At 48.2% G+C, this 26,214-nt stretch overlaps 1 protein-coding gene and 3 gene segments (V, D, J or C); all 4 read right to left on the reverse strand.

The window, feature by feature from the left end:
* LOC136392851 (immunoglobulin lambda variable 5-45-like) overlaps positions 1-26,214 on the reverse strand; it is a 758,839-nt gene that overhangs the window by 306,868 nt on the left and 425,757 nt on the right.
* Positions 1-26,214, reverse strand: part of LOC136392853 (immunoglobulin lambda-1 light chain-like) — a 528,499-nt gene that overhangs the window by 302,811 nt on the left and 199,474 nt on the right. The gene's annotated exons all lie outside the window — the stretch shown is intronic.
* The window catches only part of LOC136392855 (Ig lambda-1 chain V regions MOPC 104E/RPC20/J558/S104-like), a 501,112-nt gene that overhangs the window by 286,113 nt on the left and 188,785 nt on the right, over positions 1-26,214 (reverse strand).
* Positions 14,430-15,261, reverse strand: LOC136394670 (immunoglobulin lambda variable 3-9-like). The segment is given in 2 exon segments: positions 14,430-14,845; positions 15,182-15,261. Coding segments are annotated over 2 exon segments (462 nt in total).

Genomic DNA, 26,214 nt, shown 5'->3' on the forward strand with positions numbered 1-26,214 from the left:
TACTCATCTGGAACCACTGCTTCATTGCTCAGCAACTGAGCTATTTTAGCACCTGAGGAAAGGCCATAATGCCATCCTCAGTGCCTGGAGCCAACTTGCTCAAACCCTTTGAGACTTAGCTGTGGGAGGGTGGGAGAGAGAGAGAAAGAGAAAGGGAAGGAAGAGAAGCACATGGTCTCTCCTGTGTGCCTAGGCCAGGAAACTGAACCTGGGACTTTCACACTCTGGGCCCACACTCTACCACGAAGCCAACCAGCCATGGCCTCGAGTCTCAGTTTTGGTAGTTCAATGGGAGGCCACAGGATGGTGATGAAGACCTGAAGGGTTTCTGGGGTGAGACACCTCTGTTTGCTGCTGGGTGGGCCACTTTCTAGTTCTGACCTCAGAAGGTGCTCATCCTCCTGTGCCTCAGCTTCCCCACCTGTGAATTGGGGGATGATGAGCATGCTTGTCTCATAGAGTATTTGCGATTAAGCAGTTTAAAAAATATAAAGCACTGTGAACGGTGCTGGTACTTATTAAGCATGTCTGAATGTTATATCTTCCTTTTCCTATTTATATTCTTAATTCTTATCCATAATCTTTTTAAGAAAAATTTTTTTCCATTCATTTGAGTGAGAGAGAGAGAGAGAAAAACATCAATGTGCTATTCCACTTAGTTGTTCGTTAGGTTGTGTGCTCATTGATTGGTTTTCATACGTGCCCCAGCGGGTGTAAATGTTCAATCATCATTTTGCTGGACCCTGTGCACAATCTGCCCCTAAAGACTGAATCTAACTGAGGTAAAGTTATAAATGAGACATGACGTGTGCTGAGAGATTCAAAGAAGAAATACGGGGTCTCACGAGATTACTCAGCAAAGCACCTCATTCAGTCTTCATGTCATGGGTGGTCTTTCTGAGGATGGGATTTTATACAGGACCTTAGAGGGTAATGTGGGGTCAGGCAGGTGGGATTGGTACCCTATAGAGGATGAGGGGAGGGAGCTGAGAGCAACCACTGGTGGAGAAGGGGATTTCTGAGCAGCTGGGGGCATCTTTGATGCTCAATCACAGCTCTACTGGGCTCCAAGGCGGCTGTTTGCAGATGAATCCTGACCTGCAGCCACAGGAACTCTCTCCCCAAGATCTGCCCCCTCAGCTCACAGGGCAGTCAGGACAATGTCACCTGTCCCCCATTACTTTCCCTGGTAATGGGAAGGGAGGACAGACCTGGTGGAAACAGATGTATAGGCAGGATCTCAAGGTGACACCCTGCTCTGTTCACACTGGGACTCTGTGAATCAGGACCCATTCATACCTGCCTCTCCAGGGCTGTCACATGGGTGTCTGAGCACACAGACCACAGGCAGGGACAGAGTTTGTTCCCAAATGTGCTCATGACTGATGTTCAGAAAGCCACATTTTGCCAAGTGGTAAGAGGGAGGAGTTGACCACATTTCTCCAGTCCAGAAGGGCTCCCATGTCACAGTACCTGACCACACACCAGGAGGCTGGAGGAGAGTGGTCAGCCCAGGATGGTTTGTTACACTCTCATCAGTAAGGAATTATGGCAGAGAACCTCTTCCCCATGCTTACACTTTATAGTAATAACAAGCCTCATGGTAACACAAAGCACAGAGAGGCTGTGTTGTTCCCTGATGTCTGTGAGGTTTGATTCTTGACCTTATACCTCAGCCATGGTAGCCTGTGGGCAGGTGCTGTTGGTATCAGGAGACACGATTATAACCCCCAATGTCACTGCTGCTCCAGCATGCTATATGGCCACTTCTCCAGACGGGGATCCCATTTCCCTTGCTTTGGATTCTGTCACTGTAGAGATCTATCATGTAGCAAGGAGCCTTTCCTGTTCTCTGCTGATGCCATGCAATGCCATAGGTGCTGTCTGGGGATGGGTAAGTCAGAACAGTCACGGCCCCCAAACCTGATGGGTGGGAGGGATGCAGGCAGGGGTGGGTGTGGGCAAACTGCAATATCTTGGATGGTAAAAGAGCAGGACCCCTGTGTCACACAGATTGTGCCTTCCTGTGGTGACTTTCTCCTGAGCTGTGAGCAGTAGTGAGCAGGAGAGAAGGCATTTTCAGGGGGTCCTCGAGGGACCAGCAGACCTGGCTCCCCTGGGTGTTGTCAGACCAGTAGAAGGCAGGGCCTTGGGATGTTGGCATCAGGCCGTCACTGGCCTGACTCACACTCAGGGGAAGGCAATGACCTGAGGGAAGTGGGTCTCTGTCACAGTGGACCTTTCCAGTGAGGGCACAGAGTCACCAGCCAGGGACTCTAGCCATGCTGGCGGGTGTGTCAACACTAGTTTGCTCCATTCTGGGTCCTAGTTTGCCATGGAGACTGAGATTTTAGAGCTCAGCTGAGCTGGAAGGATCTGGGAGTAATCCAGAACCGTTTCATCATTATTATGTAGAATTCTAAGAGTATTGCTCTGGACACAGGTTTCCATCAGTCTGTTTGTTTACTTAGGTCCTCTTCCCAGAGATCACACTACAGCATAGAGATAGCAGGGCAGCCTGGTGCTGCCTGCCCTCAACCCACTCTTGTCTCTCCCTCTGCAGGGCTGCCTGAGGGTGAGAGGGAGAGCAGCATATAGACTCCAAAAATAGGACCTGGGCCAAAAATACTCAAGATTGTGTCCAAAGTCCTCCTGGGGGTGAGGAGAGTGTGACACAAAAGAGATTTTTTTTTCTCACTTTCCCATCTGCCTGTGTCACTGTGAGTATTACCACTGCTGTCCCATGTCTGGCAGTAATAGTCAGCCTCATCTTCAGACTGGAGGTTGGAGATGGTGAGGTAGCGGTAAGCCACAGAGCTGGAGCCTGAGAAGCAATCAGAAATCCCGTTTCCCTTCCTTTGGATTCCTTCACTGTGGAGGTCCATCACGTAGCAAGGAGCATTTCCTGTTCTCTGCTGATGCCATGCAACGCCATAGTTGCTGTGCTCACTGCTCAGGGTGCAGGTGAGCTTCATCGAGCCCCCCAGGGAGGCAGATGCAGATGGGGGCTGGGTCAGCACAGGCAGAGCACAGAGACCTGAAACACAAAATACAGAAATAATGCCCAGTGCACCCAGACTGCACGGTGCCCCTCAGGACTGAGCTTGCAGGGACTTACAGGGGGTAGGATCCTGAGTTCTGTAGGAAGCTCTGACCTGTGGAGAAAACGAGGGGCAGGAGGTAGAAGGGAAGGCAGTCCATGGTGAGGAGGGGTTTCCAGGAGCTCTGCCCTGAGGCTGCGCAGCTGGCACTGGGCTCCTCAAGCTCCTGAGGAGTGTCTCCTCCCTTCTTTTATTTCAAGGGGGTGGAGCAAAAATGTAAATCTGTTCTCTGTTCCCTAATGTGTCTGTCTGTACTCCTGTCTGAGCCCTGACCTTAAAGGCCACATGCTGGTAGTTTCCTGATTTCAGAAGTAGGGCCAGGTGTGAGACACAGAGTAGAAATCTGATTTAGCTCAATAGAAGAGTCTTCAATAATATTCAAACAGTAACCACAGTGCCCCCTGGTGTCCCTAGGATGAATGTAACCCGACATGTGTAACCCTTAATAGATGACACATGTTGGTGTGTTTTACCTGCAGCTCTCACCTACATCGTAACAACCGCACACCATCGCTCTGCTGAAGGCTATGCCTCTTCTTCTGTCTAATGAGGAGGGAGCCGTCATTGTGAGAGTAATGATTTTCTCAAAGTCTCCCAAACAGTGATGATGAGTCACAATTCCAATCCAAAAGAGGGACCCCAGAGCCTGAGGATTAGGCCTCTCCTTGTTTTGCCCCTGTCCATGACCTAGTACTCCCCTGTCCCAGGCCTCCTGATTCTTTCCTGTAACAGCCCTGTCTTCTGAATCCAGATGCTTCACTCCACCGCCAAGTCGATTATTTTAAAAAGACTCAGATCATCACAGAGCTGGAATCTGTGTTTCCCAGTGACACAGAACTGTGTGCACAGAGGAGGGGACACTCCCTCTGCTCCCTCCCTGGCTGACAACACAGGATCATGTGTCAGCAGGACACTGGGAATCCAGTTACTGGTGAGAGTCCTTGTGACAGATCAGGATTCTTTTTCTAACATGGTCAAGGCCACCGGCTTTCTGTGGCTGTCAGTATTGGAAAAGAAACATTTTAATGTTATAAAACATCACTGACAAAGAAGCATGTATTACATTATATCCCAGACAAATGTGTTTGTTTCAACCCAGTGCTGCTGAGGACATGATGAAATGGATTCACTCACAAAAGGCTGGAGACGCTGTTCATAGACATGATGTGTGAGGCGCTGTAGTGATCCACGTGCTCAGACAGAAGGACCCCAGGACTCGCTCCTCAGATTTTGGTCTTAAAAGATATTTCCAATAAGACAAGGAACACCTGTCTCATACAAGCCTACTAGTGTTTTTCGCTGAGGTGGTGACATCAGCTCCTCTCTGCCCTTTCCACCCGATGCTTCCACTCCTCACTCACCCCTCAGGGTCTCCCCACAGGGCCCTGCTGGCCGCTCCTGCAGCCAGGTCTCACACCTGAGCTGTGGGTATCACCTCAACAAGGGAGGTCACTTGTTGGTGCCATCCTGGGAGAACTGACCTCCATAAACATGATCTGTGCCTATGAATTAGGTAAATATATCCCTTTGTGGAGAATATAGCAAGTCATCCAACTGTAATGAAATATTCCTTATTATTTGTTTTCCCTCTAGGTCCCTGCAGCAAATATAACTTCATGACGTGTGTGAGGTTTATGGAGTAATCTTTCCACTGAGAGCAATACTTCAAGCAATATTTATTTAAAATGAAAAAGAAATTTTGTCATTGACATTGATCAAAGTGAAAATGTGTTTGATAGTTCAAATTCATCTTTTAAATAGTAGTTTATTGAATATCATTTGTCTGAGGCTGGAACAAATGTAGACGCATGTTATAAACATTCCCTCCATCTGGTGTCCTCAACCTACTTGGTGTGTGTGAAGAGGAGCAGCCATTTCTCCCTAGTGAGGCCTCTGGGTCTGTGAACCTTTTATTGCCACCTGGTGTCTTTGAGTACATACTGCAGGTACATTTACCCTAAGGACACCACATCCATCTAACTTTCTGTGTCCAGTATGGTGACAAGTCACCCACAGCTGTTTGCATGAAATGTGGGTCCATACTCACAGACAAATGCATTTTTTCTAAAATATACACTAAGATTTTAAAACAGTATAACAATAATGTAAAGTATATCAATATTTTTATATTTTATGCTCATTGAAATTCTATTTGCAACAAATTGAATTAAAATATTAAAACTAATGTTTGAAAACTAATTTTAATGGTTTTATCTAATCTTTGAAATGAAATGTAGATCATACAAAATATAAAATTATCTATGTTGTTCATATTGGATAGGGCTGCACTTTAAATTCCTAGAATCATTTTCTTCCTTTAGAAAAAAGGGAGAGAACTTTCTGGCACCTTAAAGAAAAGCAAAGTTTTAGCTCTGAGAGCTCAGTTAGGGGCCACAGGGTGGAGGCGAAGACCGAGGACTCTGGGGCTAGAACCTTGGTTTGCTGCCGGGTCAGCCACTTTCTGGTTCTGCCCTCAGGCATGTGACCATGTGCCTCGGCCTCCCCATCTGTAAAAAGGGGTGATGTTGGGAAGGCTTGTTCAAGGAGTTCTGTGACTAAACAATGTAATATATTTGAAGTGCTGTGAATGGTATTGATATGCTTTAAACACATATGAATGCTACTGCTCTTGTTCTTAATAAATTCTTAATCCTTATAATACACGGGCAGAGGCAGAGTGTAAGGAGGATATTATTGGAACAGAGTTTGAAACATTTGTCAATGCAAAATTTTTGGACTACACCAAAATGCACAACTCATGTACACACATTCACCCACACACAACACATGGACACATATACAGAGGGCCACATAGATACTACTCTTTGCAAAGAACACAGGAGGCATACCCAGCAGGCTGATGTCATGCTCACTAGACCTACAAGACCAAGAACAGGGTCCTTGTTCACAGAGACATCACAGGCTGTCCCAGCAGAGCCACAGCACAAGCTACTGCATCCTTGTCAAGATCTGTGGAGTGTGTCACCTCATCGTGCTTTTACAGGACACTCAGCCCCACACGAGACTTCTGGTTCTAGGAGGGCTACTTGGTGTCACAGAAATGGCAACTTAACCTGCACAACATTGTTTCCTCTGACCTGCTCACCTACTTGTCCCCCTTGCTGAGGCAGGGCTTTGGGACCTTGGCCCCAGGCAGTCTTACACTGACCTCCTTGAGAATGACCTGAAATCAGAGGCCATTTCCTGAACCACCAGCACTTCCCAGTGAGGGGACCAGGGAGAGCTGCCAGGGTCCCAGAGGTGGTGGTTGGTGGGGGAGCTCAGAGGAAGACCGAGGTGGACATTACAGTGTACATAACTCCTTTGCTCCATTCAGATACTGAGCTGCCCTATGAGATTCGAGCATTGCTGGGACATTCTGGGGTCTAATCGTGATCATTTTGGTGAAGAAGTGAATCAAATAGAGAAATGCAGAGACAATGACCATGAGTGGCCATTTCCTTCTGCCTGTACTTCTACCCAGGCTTTCTGTCCCCAGTTCACACACAGGCCCTGCAACATCAGTATGGCCTGGTCCTGCCAACACTGAACCCACTCCTGTATCACTCACTGTCAGCACAGCACCTGAGGCTGGAAGGAAGCAGCAGCCTGGGTTCTGAGATCTGGGGACCTGGACCAAACCTGCTCATGGCTCGGTCTACAGTTCGCTAGGTCTGGAGGAGAGTGCACATAGATGGAGAGGGGTTTTTGTCTCACTTCCCCATCTGCCTGTGTCACTGTGAGTATTACCACTGCCCCATGTCTGGCAATAGTAATAGTCAGCCTCGTCGTCAGACTGAAGGTTGGAGATGGTTAGGTAGCGGTGAGCCCCAGAGCTGGAGCCCGAGAAGCGATCAAGGTTCCCATCCCCCTTGATTTGGCTTCCATCACTGTCGATGTACATTATGTAGTGAGGAGCTTTTCCTGGTGTCTGATGATACCATGCAACGCCATAGTTGCTGTGCTCACTGCTCAGGGTGCAGGTGAGCTTGACTGAGCCTTCCAGGGAGCCATTTTCAGATGGGGGCTGGGTCAGCACAGGCAGAGCACAGAGACCTGGAAACACAAAATACAGAAATAATGCCCAGTGCACCCAGACTGCAAGATGTCCGTCAGGACAGTGTTTGCAGGGACTTATTGGGGGGCAAGACCCCTGAGTTCTGTTGGTAGCTCTGACCTGTGGAGAAAACAAGGGGCAGGAGGTAGAAGGGAAGGCAGTCCATGGTGAGGAGGGGTTTCCAGGAGCTCTGCCCTGAGGCTGCGCAGCTGGCACTGGGCTCCTCAAGCTCCTGTCTTATCCTCTTTCCTTGCAGCTCACAGGGGTGGAGCAGGAATGCAAATCTGTTCTGTGTTCCCTGGTGTGTCTGTCTGTGCTCTTGTCTGAGCCCTGATCTTAAAGGCCACATGCTGGTAGTTTCCTGATTTCAGAAGTAGAGCCAGGTGTGGAATTAAAAGTAGAAACCTGATTTAGCTCAATAGAAGTGTCTTCAAGGATTTTCAAACAGTAACCACAGTGCCCCCTGGTGTCTCTATGATGAATGTAACCCGGCATGTGTAACCCTTAATAGATGCCACATGTTGGTGAGTTTCTGCAGCCCGCACCTACATCATAACAACCCAACACCATCACTCTGCTGAGGCTGTGCCTCTTCTTCTGTCTAATGAGGAGGGAGCCATATTTGTGAGGGTAATGATTTTCTCAAAGTCCCCCAGACAGTGACGATGAGTCACAATTCCAATCCAAAAGAGGGACCCCAGAGCCTGAGGATTATGTCTCTCCCTGTTTTGCCCCTGTCCATGTCCTAGTACTCCCCTGTCCCAGGCCTCCTGAGTCTTTCCTGTAACAGCCCTGTCTTCTGACTCTAGATGCATCACTCCACCGCCAAGTCGATTATTTTAAAGAGAACTCAGAATATCATGGAGCTGGAATCTGTGTTTCCTAGTGACACAGAACTGTCTGAGCACAGAGGAGGGGACACTCTCTCTGCTCCCTCCCTGGCTGACAACACAGGATCACGTGTCAGCGAAACACTGGGAATTGGGTTACTCTTGAGAGTTTTTGAGACAGATCAGGATTCATTTTCTAACATGGTGAAAGCCACCGAGTTTGAAGAACTGTCAGTATTGGAAAAGAACAATTTAATGTTATAAAACATCAGTGACAAGGAATTGTGTACCATGTCATATTCTGGAGAAATGTGTTTGTTTCAACCCCGTGCTGCTGAGGACAGGATGAAACGGATTTGCCCATAAAAGGCTGGAGACACTGTTCATAGACATGACGTGTGGGGCACTGTGGTGATCCACGTGCACAGACAGAAGGACACCAGGACTTGCTCACCAGAGTTTGCTCTAAAGCGATTTTTGCAATAAAACAAGGGACATCTCTCTCAGACGCCCACTAGTGTTCGCCACTGAGGAGGTGACAGCAGCTCCTCTCTGCCCTTCCCACCTGATGCTTCCACTCCTCACTCACCCCTCAGGGTCTCCCCACAGGGCCCTGCTGGCCACTCCTGCAGGCCCGGTCTCACACCTGAGCTGTGGTCTCATCCCTACATAATAGGTCACCTGTTGGTGCCATCCTGGGAGAACTGACCTTCATAAACATGATTTGTGCTTGTGAATTAGATAATATATCCCTTTGTGGAGAATAGCAAGTCATACAACTCCAATTAAATATTTCTTATGATCTTTCTTCTCTCTTGATTTTTGCACTGAACATAACTTTATGACTTGTTATTATGTTTCAGGATATTATCTCCTCCTAAAATCATTCAACTCTAATAATAAAATGTGTTGTGGCTCAGAATCATTTTTAAAATGGTAATTGTATTTAATGGTATTTGAGAATGGAAGTAGTGTGGATTCATGATATAAAAAATCCCTCACTCTGCCCTCAATATTCCTGTTTTCTCTGAAAAGTGGAGCAGCCATTCCTCCCTAGAGTTCTGAATCATGGGACCTTATCGCCCCCTGGTGGTTTAAATTAAGAAATGCAGTGTGGTTACATGTTCCCCACCTTCACCCCCAAGTCATGTCATCCATCTGACCTGCCCTGACCAGTATGGAGTCCACAAGCCACATGCAGCTGTTGAGAAAAAAAAAATGGATCATCCAATAAGATATGCTGTAGTTCTCAAATATCCACCAGATTTTTAACATTTATTATTAAATAATGTGAACTATATATATGTATATATATATATCAATTTTTCTGACAGACACAGAGAGACAGAGAGAGGGACAGATAGGGACAGACAGAAAGGAAGGGAGAGAGATGTGCAGAATCTGTTCTTTGTTGTGGCATCTTAGTTTCTCAATTGATTGCTTTCTCATATGTGCCTTGACTGGCAGCTCCAGCAGTCTGAGTGACCCATTGCTCGAGCTGGCGACCTTGGGCTCAAGCTGGTGACCTCGGGGTTCTGAACCTGAGTCCAGCACTCTAACCACCATGCCATGGCCAGATCAGGCTCAATATATTTTTATTTAATTTATATTGAAATGATATTTTCCACAGATCATTTTAAACAGAAAATATTATGAAAACAAATTCCACAATTTTTTTTTTATATTTTAAATGTGGTGGAAAGAAAATTTGATATTTCACATGAGGTTCACATTTTATTCCTGTTAAACTGGGCTGTACTTCAAATTCACAATATCTGCCACTTGCTTTTGATAAAACAGAGAGAACTTTCTGTCACTTCAGAAGAAAACCAAGCCTCAGTTTTGATAGCAGAATGAGAGGCCACAGGATGGAGGTGAAGATCAGGGACTCTAGGGCAAGACACCTCCGTTTGCTTCTGGGTGGGCCACCCTCTAGTTCTGTCCTCAGACAGGGTGCTCATCTCTTTGCGCCTCAGCTTCCCTGACTGTAAAATGGGAATAGTGAGAATGCTTGTCTCGTAGAATTTTTGCATTTAAGCAGTTTAAGTAATATAACAGTGCTGATACGTATTAAGCACAGATGGATGTTAACTCTTCCTCCTTCTATTAATATTCTTAATTCTCATCCATATTCTCTTTTTTTTTTAAGTGAGAGGAGGGGATGCAGAGACAGACTCCCACATGCACCCTGACAAAGATCCACCCAGTAAGCCCACTACTAAGGGATGCTCTGCCAATCTGGGTCCACTGCTCTGTTGCTGGGAAACCGAGCTATGTTAGTGCCTGAGGCTGCCATGGAGTCATCCTTAGTGCCTGGGTCCAACTTGCTCCAATCGAGCAATGGCTGCAGGAGGGGAGGAGAATAGAGAGAATGAGAGACAGAGAGAGAGATGGGAAGGGGTAGAGAAGCAGATGGTTGCTTCCCCTATGTGGCTTGAACAGGATTCGAACCTGGGACTTCCACACGGTGAGTCGATGCTCTACCACTTAGCCAACCAGCCAGGGCCTTCATAGTCTTTTTCTTTCTTTTTAATTTCCATTGCTTTGAGAGTGAGAGATAGAAAGAAATATCAACTCGTCATTCTACTCAGCTGTCCCACTGGGTTTTGTACTCATTGATTGGTGATCATATGTGTCCCGCTTGTGGAAATATTCAAAGTCATTACATTGCTGAACCCTGTGCACAATCTCCCCCTACAGTCTGAGCCTAACTGACTCAGTGTTATTAATGAGACATGACGTGTGCTGAGAGCTGTAAAGAAGAAATACGGGATCTCATGAGAATATTCAGGAAAGGACCTCACTCAGTCTTCATGTCATGGTTGGTCTCTCTGATGATGGGATTTTATACATCAGTGGTCCCCAACCTTTTTTGGGCCACAGACCGGTTTAATGTCAGAAAATATTTTCACGGACCGGCGTTTAGGGTGGGACAGATAAATGCACAAAATAAAATTATGCGACCGGCGTAAAAAATGTTGTATTTTAAAATATAATTGTCAAACTTACGAGACAAGCGTCAAGAGTGATTCTTAGATGTATGTAACAGAAGGAATCTGGTCATTTTTTAAAAATAAAACATTGTTCAGACTTAAATATAAATAAAACAAAAATAATGTAAGTTATTTATTCTTTCTCTGCGTACTGGTAACAAATGGCCCATGGACCACTACCGGTCCACAGCCCGGGGGTTGGGTGCCACTGTTATACCTTAGAGAGTGATGTGGGGTCAGCCAGGTGGGATTGGTACCCTACAGGGGATGAGAGCAGGGAGCTGAGAGCAACCAGTGGTGGAGAAGGGGATTCTTGAGCAGCTGGGGGCATCTTTGATGCTGGACCACAGCTCTACTAAGCTCCAAGGAGGTTGTCTGCAGATGAATTCTCACCTGCAGCCGCGGAGCTCCCTCCCAAAGACCTGCCACCTCAGGTCACAGGGCAGTCAAGACAACAACACCTGTGCCCATTTCTTTCTCAGGTAATGGGAAGGGAGGACAGACCTGAAAATCTGGACAGAGAGGTCCTGTCCCAGGTCATGGTCAAAAAAGAAGTAGAGGAAAAATCTCAAGCTGACACTCTGCTCTGTTCACACCTGGACTCTGTGTGTCGGGACTCATTTATACCCACCTTCCTGGGCTGTCACATGGGGGTCTGAGCACACAGACCACAGGTAGGGACAGTGTTTCTTCCCAAGTATCCCCATGAGCTGATGTTCCTCAGAAAGACACACTTTTTTAGGTGGTGAGAAGGAGAAGGGAATCTCGCTTCTCCAGCCTTGGACTAGAAGGGCTCCCATGTCAGGAGACCTGAGCACACACCAGGGGACAGGAGGAGTGGTCAGCCCAGGATGGTTTGTTTACACTACTCATCACTAAGACATTGTAGCAAAGAACCCCTTCCCTACCTGGCATGGAAAAGTCAATAATAACCAGCCTATGTGTGCACTGAGCACAGAGGGCAGCCCAGAGGGCCCATGTTGCCCCCCTGGGGTCTGTGGGGTTAGATTTTTGACCTTCCCCTCAGCCATGGTAGCCTATGGGCAGGCACTGTTGGCATCAGGAGACATGATTACAACCTTCCATGTGGCTGCTGCTCCAGCACAGAATATGGTCACCCCTGTCTTCGGGTCCCAGGTGCCTAGGAAGACAATTGAAGACAGACTATCCCTGTATCTGCTGGGAGGGAGAGATGTGGATGGGGTGAGTGCGAGATCATCATCATTAGAAGCCAGAATGGGAGGGACAGCCAGTCCTCTGTGCTACACAGACAGTGCCATCCTGTGGTGACTCTGCCTGAGCTGTAGGAGCAGGGGAGCAGGACTGAAGGCACTTCCAGGGTGGTCTGGGAGGGACAGCAGACTAGACTCCCCTGGGAGCTGTCAGACATGCTGATTCCCGGGCCCACCCTCTTAGGAGAGCCCAGGGGAATTGGTGCTCACCGAGGTTCCAGATGGTCTGGTTTAGGTCACCATGGAATCTCTCCCTTCCTCCTGCTGTGTCCCTAATACTTCCTTAGGCCACCTGGGTCTTGGTGCTAAACGGTCTTGTGCTCAAGACTGAGCCTGATTCAGGTGCTATTTCCTGCAATGACGTGGGAAAAGGGGTTCTGCAAACAGACATCCTCTCCGACAACATGGTAAGAAAGTGAGATTTCTTTCCCACTTTACTCTTCATTATTTTTCGTTTCATTTTGAATAGTTGGTACTGTTATGACAGCAAGTGTTGTAGTCTTTTCTTTGGTAACATCTTCTCTGCTGTGCGTTTCTTCCAGAGTAGTTTAATCATAAATATTTTGGCTTTTATATCTAGATTTTCAATTTAGTCATTTTGTCCCTGTGTCACTCTTACCATGTTAAACCATTCCTCTACCCTCATAGACTAATGAACTATACCATATTTCTCCATGTATAAGATGCATTCTTTTCGGAGTCTAAAACCTGAGTGCATCTTATGCAGTGGTTGTAGTTTTTTACTTGCATTTAAGAAGTGTGGCATTTCAAATGCCATAGATGGAACTGAGGACGAGGCAATAAATATATGAAGACAGTGATTTGTCATCAGACACAGATGAGGACAAGCTGATGGTTGGGAGTATTGACAGTGATGAGGATTTATATGAATTTTATGATAAATAAAATTTTAGTTAAATAACTTTATAAATACATTTCCTTTTCAAATTTTGAGCCCCAAAATTAAGGTGCACCTTATCATGGGAGCGTCTTATACATGGGGAAATATGGTAACTGAAGTAATAAATTCTGTATCCTTATCTACAAATTATATAATCTGGGCACTTTCAGGGCCATTTTGGGAAAACAGGGTTTTTATATTTATGAGTTCCCATTTTTCTGATTCTCTGCAGGATATTTCTGACAGCATGACAGTCTATGTGACACTCCTTCTGTTGGATACGGTTACTTGTCCTTCTCACTGTGTGACTGATTTTCATTTCAGAAGCTGTAAATTACTTCGACACAGGTCAGTCCTTTTCCAACTTGCTGTTACTCCTCCTTCTCACAGGGCAGCAGAGCGAATTTTGGTCGGGGGCTAGGTCTCCCCCCACCGAGGGAAATCTCTTCTAACTCATCAATCTCATGCGTTAATTGGGAGCTTCCCCATCCTCCCCCCCTCCCCCCTCCCCCACTGCATGAGCACATGTGACTGTGCTGACTTTGTGGAATTGTCCCTCTCCTGTCTTGGCTGGCTCTCTGCTCAGCCTCAGGCATTTACCCCACACGAGGCCCTCAGTCCCCGGGACCCTGTGCAGACCTGCAGAGATCTCTGTGCAGCTCTCTCCTTCCACGCTCCGCCCTCCAGACTCTTATTTCCTCCTCGGACCCTTGGAAGCACTGTGACCAGGAATGTCATTCAGGTGTTTCAGGTGATCTTTCTGGAGGGAAGCGTGGAGATGAGACTTGGTAACTACAATGCAATGCAATGGGAAAGGCTTCCAGGTCCTTCTGAATGAGGCATGACTGTGGGAACTGGCATCAGGCCTTCACTGTCCTGACTTACACTCAGGGGAAGGCAATGACCTGAGGGAGGCGGGTCTCTGTCACAGTGGACCTTCCCAGTGAGGGCACAGCGTCACCAGCCAGGGTTCCCAGCTGTGCTGGCGGGTGTGTCAACTCTAGTTTGCTCCATTCAGGGTCCCAGGCTGCCATGGAGTCTGGGGCTTTAGGAGCTCAGCTGTGCAGGGAGGTTCTGGGGATTAGTCCTGAACATTTTGCCAAGCAGTGGCCTCATAATTATTATGTAGAATTCAAGGACTGTTACTCTGGAAAAAGAATTTCATCAGTCTGTTTGTTAACTCAGGTCCTCTTTGTAGAAATCACACTGCAGCATAGACACAGCAGGACAGCCTGGCGCTCCCCGCCCTGAACCCACTCCTGACCAACCCTTTGCAGGGCTGCCTGAGGCTGGGAGGAGGGGCCACTTGGGGACCTCACAAATGGGACCTGGGCCCAACCTGTTCATGGCTGAGTCCACAGTCCTCCTGGGGGTGAGGAGAGTGTGACACAGAGGAGGTTTTTGTCTCACTTCCACATCTGCCTGTGTCACTGTGAGCATTACCACTGCCCCACACCTGACAGTAATAGTCGGCCTCGTCCTCAGGCTGGGCCCTGCTGATGGTCAGGGTGGCCGTGTTCCCCGAGTTGGAGCCTGAGAACCGGTCTGGGATCCCTGAGGGCCGTCTGCTATCACCGTAGATGACCAGCACAGGGGCCTGGCCGGGCTTCTGCTGGTACCAGTAAGCATTTTTACTTCCAATGTTGTTTCCCCCACAGGTGATCTTGGCCATCTGTCCTGGGTTCACTGACACTGAGGACGGCTGAGTCAGCTCATAGGAGGCCACAGAGCCTGCAAGAGAGAAAGGACAATTAGGCTTTAAAGGAAAAGTTCTCTTCCCAGGAGATCCTCCTGCTCACCCTGGAGCAGGCTACAAGGATTCTTTGGACTTCAGTCTCAGCCCCACAGTGCCATGAGTCTGTAAATAAGTGAGAACATCCCCTCTGCCCTTTCGTACTGGCAGGTTCAGTCCTTCTGCTTCCCAGAGACCCAGTGATCACAGTGCGGGGTCAGCCCTGTAGCCAGTCATCCCGCATCAGGGTCATGAGCATCCCGCCCCGTAGACAATTCTGTGCTGAGCCAGGTCTGTGCTTGTCAGATCTCTGCCCTGGGGGTGGGTTGCAGCACCTGTGCAGAGAGCGAGGAGGCCGAGGAGGAGAGGGGTCCAGGCCATGGTGGAGGTGCCCGAGTCTGCTCCCTGAGGCCCAGGCTGGGCAGGTTCCTCCCAGGCCTCTCTTATCCCCTTGCTGGAGAGAGCTGCTGGTATGCAAGTCAGCCAGGGTCAGGGGCTGCCTGAGGAGCTTGGTGTGTTCTGTGTGGGGCTCAGCCGCTGGCATGCTGGGAGGGGAGCGGTGAGTCCTGCAGATGCCTCACTACTGAAATCTCCACCCCAGAGGGCTCAGGGTCTTCTCCGGGCTGCCCTGGTCACAGCAGAACCCAAAGGTAAAGTCTGTCTGCATGTTCTGAACTCATTACAGAATGGTAACTGCAGAGGTGAACATGTGAGTCTAAGGTGAGTGCAATGTTTACACAAGTCCCTAAATAAATTCCCACCATGCTAATTGCACATGGAGATTTAGGATTCATTGAGTCCGTTAAAGTTCCTGTTCTTGGTGCGAGCTCCTTGGAAGGTCATAGATGCTGTGACTCAATGTCCCCAGTGTGCACCACTGTCAGGGATAAATTTAATGCTTGTAATACGTTTGAGAATTACTGTACAGAGTCTTAGCAAGAAAGCAGTGGGCTGGAGAGGAATGAATTACCTGGAACAATGCTGGAAAATAGGCAAATTCTACAAAAACTACATCTGACAGATACATCAGAATGTCACATCGCTGTCAAAGGTGATACTGTAGAAAACCTACACATTTTCTACAGGTGTGATGTGGTGGCTAGTAATCCCCCTTCCTGTCAGGATTCCTCCTGTCCAGTCCCACCCAGTCTCCAAGAGGCTTTGCCAGGCAGTCTCACTGCCCCCTGGTGGTCACTCCATGCAGGCTGCTGGAGGTGCAGGTGTGTCCAATGTCTAGTGTGGGGCTGAGAATGAGGTCCAAAGAATCCTTGTAGCCCGCTCCAGGGTGGGCAGCAGGGTCTCAAGGGAAGAGAACTCAAGAGATAACTCCCTGATGCAGAGACTGCTGGTCCCTGGGGAGGAATTGCTGTTCTGTACATGACCATGCCTGTCTCAAGACCAGGCAGCAGAGTTTCAGACGGCCCATGAAAATATGAACAGGTTCATTTGGAGAAGGAGTGCATCAAGAACTCGGGCTTGGCCTCGCACACACAGGATCCGAGACTGTCTTCACTGGCACTGGCTGCTGGTGCAGGGTCAACACAGGACAGGGACAACACTGTTCCTGAGCCAGGGACAGGAGAATTCTTACCCAACAGACATCGGTTCAGACCCACTCAATCTGGCAGACATTCCATCCTGGCAGATCAGGGTGAGCTAGACCCTGTCCCTGTCTCAGTGTTTCCATCATGTGGGTTGGAGCACAGCAAACACATTCAAATTGGTGACACTGCAGATTGTCACTACTACCCTCTCTCATTGTCTTGTCTTTCATATTCATTTAACATCCAGATGATTGCTAGTTTAAGGTCTTTTTGGCCACAATTGACCTTGCGGCTCAGTGTTGACCATGGGAGTGTCACCTGGGCTTCTTTCTGAGGAATATTTATTGTGGAGAAGACAAAAAACAGACTATATATATGCAGTGCCTTCCCTCTTGAGCCTGGCTGTGATAGCTGGAGCCGCAGCAGCCATCCTGAGGTCTGTCTGCGACATGAATGAAAGTAAAGCCTCCATAGTAGGGATTGTAGGACAGGAAGTGAGGCAAAGCATGGAGCTCAGGGAATTAATTGGTCAGTATCTAGAGAATGACCATCGGACTCCAGACTTACTGTTGCAGGTGAAAAAGACTCCTTTCCTCTCATATGTCTGAGTGTCATGTGTGTTTTCCCTTTAGAAAAAAACCCCAGATCAATGTGATTAATAATGATCACTAATCAATATATCAATAAATGCAAATAATTATTTGGAAATCATTATGTTGATGATGTGCAGATAATGAGTTGAGATTGGACAAAAGAAATGACTGGCAGGTACTGTGTGGAAAGAAGCTGAAGGAGCTTCTTTCGAGGTGACCCTGGAGCTGCCGTCAGGAGAGGAGAATAGAGCGTCACAAGAGGTGAGTTTGGGGACAGCAGAGTCAGTGCCTGTGGGGAGGGTCTGAGGATGAAAGACAGTGAGAAGCTGAGGTGTTTATGGACCGCAGTAGTCCGTCCCCATGTGATGTAAATCTACAATGTGAAGGGATGTGGTACCAGGATTTGACGTCACACTGAACACACACACCTGGGCCTGGAGTCAGAGGAGCTGAAGGAGCATGCAGAGGAAGGTGAAGTCCTTGCCCCGTGACCACTGCCCTCTGCCAATGAGCTGAGGCAGCAGATGACCACGAGGACTGTCGTATGCTGGGACCGCTGCACCCCTTTCATTTGCACAGGAATTCACACAGAAACGTCTCTTGTGATTCAGAGAATTCTGACAACACATCATTCTGCTCCATAATAATAACTTGTGTGAAAATATCACATTGGACCTGAACTAGTTTTGATGAGGGACACCTTTGTTTATCATTACATTTTCTTATTCCTCTTTAACCCTGAGGTGACATTGTCCTATATTTGCTATAATATGCATTTTATACCACAGCATGCATTGTTATTGTGTTTTAGACTTTGACAGTGATATCTTTTCTAGAATTTAATGTGAGAAAATGTTCTGCTATTTATCCACTTAGTTACTATATCAGACACTTTTATTTCTTTTTGTCGATTCCCATGTCTCTGTCTGAGGGTGACCTTTGATGTTTCTGGGACTGAGAGACTGCAGGTGATCAATTCTCTAAGTTTTTGTGTGTTGAGAAAGTTTTAGTTTGTATTGTTTTTCTTCACTGGGTAAAGACTTGAAAGTGAACAGTGTTTTGTTATGGTTTTACTTTAAGGATTTAAAGACATTGGTCCACACTTCTTCCATTTGTGTGATTGTCATGGTGAGATCTGCTCTGATCACTCTGGTTCTTTCTATAGAACTTGCCTCGTCTCTCTGATGCTTTTATGATTCTCTGTTCAACACTAGTTTGAGGAATATGACTATGATTGTGTTAATATTTTTGTTGTTGTTGCTCTTGGGGTTTATTATGTTTCTCGGTCCGTGGGACTCCAGGTTTCACTGAAATTTCAACCTTTTGGACCAGTATTTCCTTAAATATTTTCAACCTGCCTCCAAACGTTCTGCTTCATAAACTGCAGTTACATGCATATGAGGCTCCTTCAAGTTGTCCTACGGCTCACTGATGCTTCTGTTAATTTTTTTCACTGTCTTATTTTGTCTGTGGTTTCCTCTGTTTTCTATAGTCTCTTCTATGGCATCAGTTCACTAACTCTTTTTGTTTCACTGATTAATTGTATCTTAGAAACTTTTTCATTCTACGTAGTGGCTGGGGTGTTGCTCTTGTCCTCCTAGTCTGCAGTTACCATGTTCCAAAACCCTTTACCTTCCTGAAGAAGTGGAGTATAATTATTTTTTAATCCTTGCCTACAAATTCCATCATCAGTGAAATTTGATGGCCAGTACAATAGTTTAATTTTTCTTCTTATTATGGTTTATGATTTCCTGTTCCAATCAGGAAATTGTGATGTGATGCCAGACCTGGTGAACAGTTATTTAGTGAACAGTACTTGTATTTTAATATATACATTTTGTCAGCTATTCTCAATTATTGTAAAGTCAGTGAAGTTAATAGAAACAGTTTGATCCTTTCTCCAGTGGGTCGTACACTTTCTCAGGTGGGACCAGAGCAGCGTGTAGTCTTGTGCTGATTTCCCCACCACTGAGGCAAAGCTCTCTGACTGGTCACCCTGATGTCCTGATTAGGTACTTTTCCTCTCTGACTGGGGGACAGCAAGACTTCTGACCTTGGTGTGACCCTGCACGGGACATCTAGTCTCCCACATGGAACTTTTTTTGGTGTCAGGAAGCTTGATTTCACAATGTGGTGATAGAACTCAGGAACACTTGCAGTTCTCTAAAAGCGACTGGGACATGGAGACTCGCGTGCAGCAGGGCTGTGGGGAGATCTCTCTGGAAGTAAACATGGAGACAGGACTGGGTGGCCTGTAATGTAGAGACAATTGAGGATTCAGCTGGGAGGTCATCCTGAGCTGAGCAGAGACTTGGGATCTTGTTCTCAGGAGGTCATCACACCTGAGCCCCACTCTCAGGGGTGAGACCTGGGGGAGGCAGTCCTCTGCACCAACAGCACGTCCCTCTGAGGGCACCATTGTGAGCCACCTGGTCCTCAGCAGGAGGGCGAGGGTGGTCAGCCTTAAGGAGGGACTCCTCAGTGGACTCCTCAGTGTCCACGGCATGGGCATTTGCTCTGCTCAGAACCCAGGCTGCCCTGAGCATGAGCTCAGACCTGTGTGTAGCTCTGAGGATGAATGAAGGACAGTGATTCGGTCACATTTTAGGATATTCGAGGTCCATTATCATTGACTGTATGTCTCTGCCTGTGTGTCCTTTCACTCATGCCCTCTGTCCCCAACTCACACTCAGGGCCAGGAAACATGAGGACAGCCCTGTCCTGTCAGATTGAGTCCACTCCTGACCCACCTTCTGTGGAGCTGCCTGAGGGCTGGGGGGGGGGCAGCCTGAGTATCTGGATCCGGAGACCAGGGACAGAGCTGCTCACAGCTGTGTCTACAGTTCACCTGGGGTTGAGGAGAGAGTGAGAGCAACAGGAAATGGTGTTTTTGTCTCACTTCCCCAGCCTGTATCATGTGAGCAGTATCACTGCTGTCAAAAGACTGACAGTGATAGTCGGCCTCATCCTCAGCCCGGGCCCCGCTGATGGTCAGGGTGGCTGTCTTCCCTGAGCTGGAGCCAGATAATCGGTCAGAGATCCCCGAGGGACGCTCACTGTCCTTATAAATGACCAGCATAGGGGCCTGGCTGGGCTTCTGCTGGTACCAGTGAGTATATTTCTTATCCAGTAAATCTCCAGAGCAGCTGATCCTCGCTGTCTCTCCCAAGGCCACTGACAAGGAAGGTGGTGACTGAGTCACCTTGTACGAGGCCACAGAGCCTGTGAGAGGGGAGGAGAGAAGGCTTGAGGGTGAAGACCCGTTCCCAGTAGGTCCTGCCTGAGGCTGTGCTGGGACTGAGCTCAGGGATGGGGCAGGACCAGCTCATGGTGCCGTGGGGGCTGGGCCTGCAGGCAGGGCCCAGGGACCGCACCTGTGCAGAGAGTGAGGAAGGGGAGCAGGAGAGGAGTCCAGGCCATGGTGCAGATGCCTCTGGTTCTGCCTCTCAGCCCACATCTGGGGATGTGGCCTCTGGGCTCCTCTTATCCTCTCTGTGTGGGGGGAGGCTCCTCATGCAAATCCCCATCCTTCCTCCTTTGCCCTGTGTTGGCTACAGCTGAGCAGAGGGATCTTGGTCTTAGGGAAGATTTTAACTTGGGCCTAACTCCCAGGCCTGCACCAGGGTCCCCGGAGCTGTCTAGGTTTCTGAGGGAGACAGTGCTGACACCTGTCCCAGCAACAGCACACCTGCCTCAGGCTGAATCCTGGGCACCCTCCCTGGGCTTGGGGAGCACCTTCAGTCATCCCGTAGTAATAAGGTTGTTCATGTGGCTGGGGTGAGGAGTGCTCACAGGGACAGTGGTCACACTGGTGTGTGAGAGGCCAGATTCCAAGATCATACACAGTGACACTCATCATGGACCTTCCAGAAAATTGTTACGTTTTTTTCTCGTGTTTTGGAAAAAAAAACACATAGGAGGTCATTTGTGATCCAAAGTTATAGAAAACTTCTTGACACCAGGTGCTTGATTCATAAAAAGAAAGATTAATTGCACCATACTGTGCTGCACCAAAGTTTATTTTGCTGTGCAAAATTGTCTAAAGGAGATGAAAAAAATAACAGACTGAGAGAAAATACTTACAAAGTAAAGTAAATATCAAATGAAAAATTATGTTTAGAGTGTAAAGGATCTCTCAAAAATAAAGAATGAAAAGATAACAAACTACTACAATCCATTGAGAAAATGGGTGGGGGACAAGGACAGGTACATCATGGCAGAGGGCAGAGCAGTTACAACAAGGACATGGAATGTCATTCAGAATTAGCCATCAGGGAAATGCCAACTAAAATAATGAGGAGATATCACCACACACTTGTCAGAATGGCTAAAAAGAAAAAAAAAGTTGAGCTTGATCACTGGTGGCGCAGTGGAGAGAGTGTTGACCTAGGACACTGAGGTCCCAGGTTACAAACCCCAAAGTCACAGAATTGAGCACAGGCTCATGCGGCTTGAACCCAGGCTCACCAGCTTGTGAACAGGGTTGCCGGCTTCAGCGTGGGCTCATCAACATGTTTTATCCACTGATCCCCTGGCCACGGCCTCATCAGAAAAGTGGAAGGAGAGTAGATGCAGAAACATGAGAAGTTTCATGTTTGGGACATTTGCCATGGGCAATAGTTCCTGGAAACATGGAACTTCACATGCACATGCCTAAATGTGCATGCACACACAAGACACACACGCACACAATGTGCACACATTCCCGACACACACACATGCATGCATGCATGCCCACCTGTGCACTGCCCTTTGCACAAGTCACAGAGGCCATTCTCCCAGCCCCTGTCCTGCTCACCAGGATTTGGTCACAGGGACAAGGTCCTCATTATACATCATGGGATATCCCAGGAGAACACAGTGGAGCCACTTCCTTTGTATTTCTTTCCTGATGCCTGTCACCTCAACCCTGTTGTCTCATATGAGTCGTCTCTATGTGTGACTCCTGGTCCTGGGAGGCACACTGGTTCTGCAGACACTGAAACCAGAGCAGCACACGATGACATGAGTGTGTGTCCTGACCCATCCACAAAGGTCGACATTGGGGCCTGGGGCCAAGTGGGACAGACAGAACTGAGCCGGTGTCCCTGAGTGGAAGAGAGGTTGTGGCAGAGAAAGCAGGGACAGCTCACACTGCTCCCTCTGGCTCAGTGCAGGGAGGCACAAAGGGAGATTCTTAGATGGCTGCAGAATGGACTTTGGTTGGTAGCTAGTTCTCCCTCCACTGAGGCAAAGCTCTTCTGACTGGTCAACCTGGTGTCTTATTGGGATCTTTCCTGTTGTCCGGGCATGAGGACATGTAGATGCTGGGGGGGTGTTCCCTCTTATATCTTGGCTGGCTCTGTCCTCTGCCTCAAGCATTTCCACCACGGGTGCCGCTCAGTCCCCGGGGCCCAGTGCAGACCTGCAGAGATCTCTGTGCAGCTCTCTCCTCTCCACACTCCACTCTCCAGACTCTCATTTCCTCCTCGGGCCCTGGAGGCACTGTGACCAGGAATCTCATTCAGGGATTTCAGGGATCTCTATGGAAGGAAGTAGCAGACAAGACTTGGTAACTGCAAAGTGCTGACAATGAGGGCTCAGGAGGAGGCTGCCAGGTCCTTCTGAATGAGGCAGGGCCATGGGAACTTGGCATCAGGCCATCACTGGCCTGACTCACCCTCAGGGGAAGGCAATGATCTGAGGGAGGCAGGTCTCTGCCTCAGTGTATCTTCCCAGTGAGGGCACAAAGTCACCAGCCAGGGACTCCCAGCCATGCTGGCGGGTGTGTCAACACTAGTTTGCTCCATTCAGAGTCCTAGGCTGCCCTGGAGTCTGGGGCTTTAGAAGCTCAGCTGAGCTGGGAGGTTTGGGGATTAATCCAGAACGTTTTCCCAAGGAGTGGACTTGTCATTGTTATGTAGAACTCAAGGACTATTACTCTGGACACAGGTTTCCATCAGTCTGTCCGTTAACTCGGGTCCTCTTCGCAGAAATCACACCGGGGCATAGACACAGCAGGACAGCCTGGTGCTGCCCGCCCAGAACCCCCTTCTGCCCCACCCTCTGCAGGGCTGCCTGAGGCTGGGAGGAAGGGCAGTTGGAGTCATCAGAAATGGGATCTTGGCCAAACCTGCTCATGGCTGTGTCCACAGTCCCCATGGGGCTGAAGGAGAGTGTGACACAGAAGGATGTTTTTGTCTCACTTACCCATCTGCTGTGTCACTGTGAGCTTTACTACTGCTGTCCCAGAAAGCACAGTAATAGTTGGCATCGTCCTCAGCCTGGGCACCAGGGATGGTCAGGTGGCTGTGTTCCCTCAGTCGGAGCCTGAGAATCTACAAGAACCACACCTGCCAGATAGTCAGAATGTCATGTCAGTGTCAAAGGTGATACTGTAGAAACCCTACACTTTTCCTACAGATGTGAGGTGGTGACTAATGATCCCCTTGTCTGTCAGGATTTCTCATGCCCAGACCATCCCAAGCCCCAGGAGGCTTTGCCAGGGGGTTTCACAGGCTTAGCTCTGAATTTAGATTTCAAAGCAGTATTAAAATAATGTAAAGTATATCAGCATTTTTCTATTTAATTCTCATTGAAATATTTTCATCTGATTGACTTAAAATAAGTTAAGAAAACTAATTCCAGTGGTTTCATATAATCTTTAAAATATGGATCCTGCATAATTAAAACGATCTCTGTGGTCCATATTGGAAGGGCTGCACTTCAACGTCCCAATATCAGTTACTTGCTTTAGAAAAAGGGGAGAGAAGTTTCTGGCACTTTAAAGAAAAGCCAAGTCTTAGTTTTGAGAGCACAGTTAGGGGCTACAGGGTGGAGGCGAAGAGCAGAGACTCTGGAGCTAGAACCTTGGTTTGCTGCCGGGTCAGCCACTTTCTAGTTCTGCCCTCAGACATGTGACCATGTGCCTCAGCCTCCCCATCTGGGAAATGGGGTGATGTTGAGAATGCCTGTTCATGGAGTGCTTGTGACTAAACAATTTAATACATTTGAAGTGCTGTGAGTGTATTGATGTGCTTTAAACATGTATGAATGCTACCCCTCTTGTTCTTATTAAATTCTTAATCCTTATAATGCAAGGGCAGAGGCAGAGTGTAAGGAGGAAATTATAGAAACAGAGTTTGGGACATTTGTCAATGCAAAATTTCTTGGCCACATCAAAATTCACAGCTCATGTACACACATTCACACACACACACACACAACACATGGACACACACACAGAACCACATATATACTGCCCTTTGAAAAGGACACAGAAGGCACATCCAGCAGGCTGATGACATGCTCACTAGATCTACGGGGCCAAGGACAGGATCCTTGTTCACAGAGACATCACAAGCTGTCCCAGCAGAGCTACTGCATCCCTGTCAAGATCTGTGCAATGTGTCACCTCACTTCCGTCTCACACAACAGTCAGCCCCACATGAAACTCCTGGTTCTGGGAGGACTTCTTGGTGTTACAGAAATGGCAACTTAACCTGCACAACATTGTTTCCTCTGACCTGCTCACCTACTTGTCACCCTTGCTGAGGCAGGGCTTTGGGATCTTGGCCCCAGGCAGTCTAACACCTGACCTGGGAGTCAGACCTCCCTGAGAAGGACCTGAAATCAGAGGCCATTTCCTGAACCACCAGCACTTCCCAGTGAGGGCACCACAGAGAGCTGCCAGGGTCCCAGCAGTGGTGGTCGGAGCTCAGAGAGGACCAAGGTGAACACCACAGTGTCAACTACACTCCTTTGCTCCATTCAGACACTAAGCTGCACGAGGAACTTTGAGCTTCAGAAATTCAGCATGGCTGGGAAATTCAGGGGTCTACTCCTGGTTATTTGGGTCAAGAAGTGACCAGGTGACCATCATAGACAAATGCAGGGACAATTACTTTGAGTGAGTATCTTCCTCTGCTTATACTTCTACCCAGGCCCTCTGTCCCCAGTTAAAATGCAGCCCTCCAAGCTCAGGACTGCATGGTCGTGCAGGCCTGAACCCACTCTTGCCACACTGTCTGCACAGCTGCTTGAGCCTGCGAGGAGGTGGCATCCTGGGTTCTGAGATTTGGGGACCTGGACCAAATCTGCTCATGGCTCGGCCTACAGTCCACCTGGAGTTGGAGGAAAGTACACATAGATGGAGAGGGGTTTTTGTCTCACTTCCCCTTCTGCCTGTCTCACTGTGGGTATTATCACTGTACCATGTCTGGCAGTAATAGTCAGCCTCGTCCTCAGACTGGAGGCTGGAGATGGTTAGGTAGCGATGAGCCCCAGAGCTGGAGCCCAAGAAGCGATGGGGGATCCCGTCCCCCTTGCTTTGGCTTCCATCACTGTAGAGGTTCATCACATAGCGAGGAGCCTTCCCGGGTCTCTGCTGATGCCATGCAATGTCATAGCTGCTGTGCTCACTGCTCAGGGTGCAGGTGAGCTTGACTGAGCCTCCCAGGGAGGCAGAGGCAGATGGGGGCTGGGTCAGCACAGGCAGAGCACAGAGACCTGGAAACACAAAATACAGAAATAATGCCCAGTGCATCCAGACTGCACAGTGCCCCGCAGGAATGTGCTTGCAGGGACTTATTGGGGGGCAGGACCCCTGAGTTCTGGAGGATGCTCTGACCTGTGGAGAAAACAAGGGGCAGGAGGTAGAAGGGAAGGCAGTCCATGGTGAGGAGGGGTTTCCAGGAGCTCAGCCCTGAGGTTGCCCAGCTGGCACTGGGCTCCCCAAGCTCCTGTCTTATCCTCTCTTCTTGTAGCTTAAGGGGGCGGAGCATGAATGCAAATCTGTTCTCTGTTCCCTAATTTGTCTGTCTGTGCTCCTGTCTGAGCCCTAAAGTTAAGGGCCACATGCTGGTAGTTTCCTGATATCAGAAGTAGGGCCAGGTGTGTGATTTTGAGTAGAAAGCTGATTTAGCTCAATAGAAGTGTCTTCAAAGGAAATCTTCAAATTTGTAACCACAGTGCCCCCTGGCATCCCCACGATGAATGTGTAACCAGACATTTGTAGCCTTTAATAGATGCCACAGCTTGGTGAGTTTTACCTGCAGCTGTCACTGACATTTTAATAATCCATTGTCATCACTGGCCGAACCTCTTTTGTCTAAGGAGGATGGAGCTGTCATTGTGAGGGTAATGATTTTCTCAATGTCCCTTAGACAGTGATGAAGAATCATTGTTCCAATCCAGAAGAAGGACCTCTGAGCCTAAGGATTGGTCCCCTCCCTGCTCTGCCACTGTCCATGT

This window comes from Saccopteryx leptura, chromosome 2, assembly GCF_036850995.1.
Source record: "Saccopteryx leptura isolate mSacLep1 chromosome 2, mSacLep1_pri_phased_curated, whole genome shotgun sequence".
NCBI classification, from domain to species: Eukaryota; Metazoa; Chordata; class Mammalia; order Chiroptera; family Emballonuridae; genus Saccopteryx; species Saccopteryx leptura.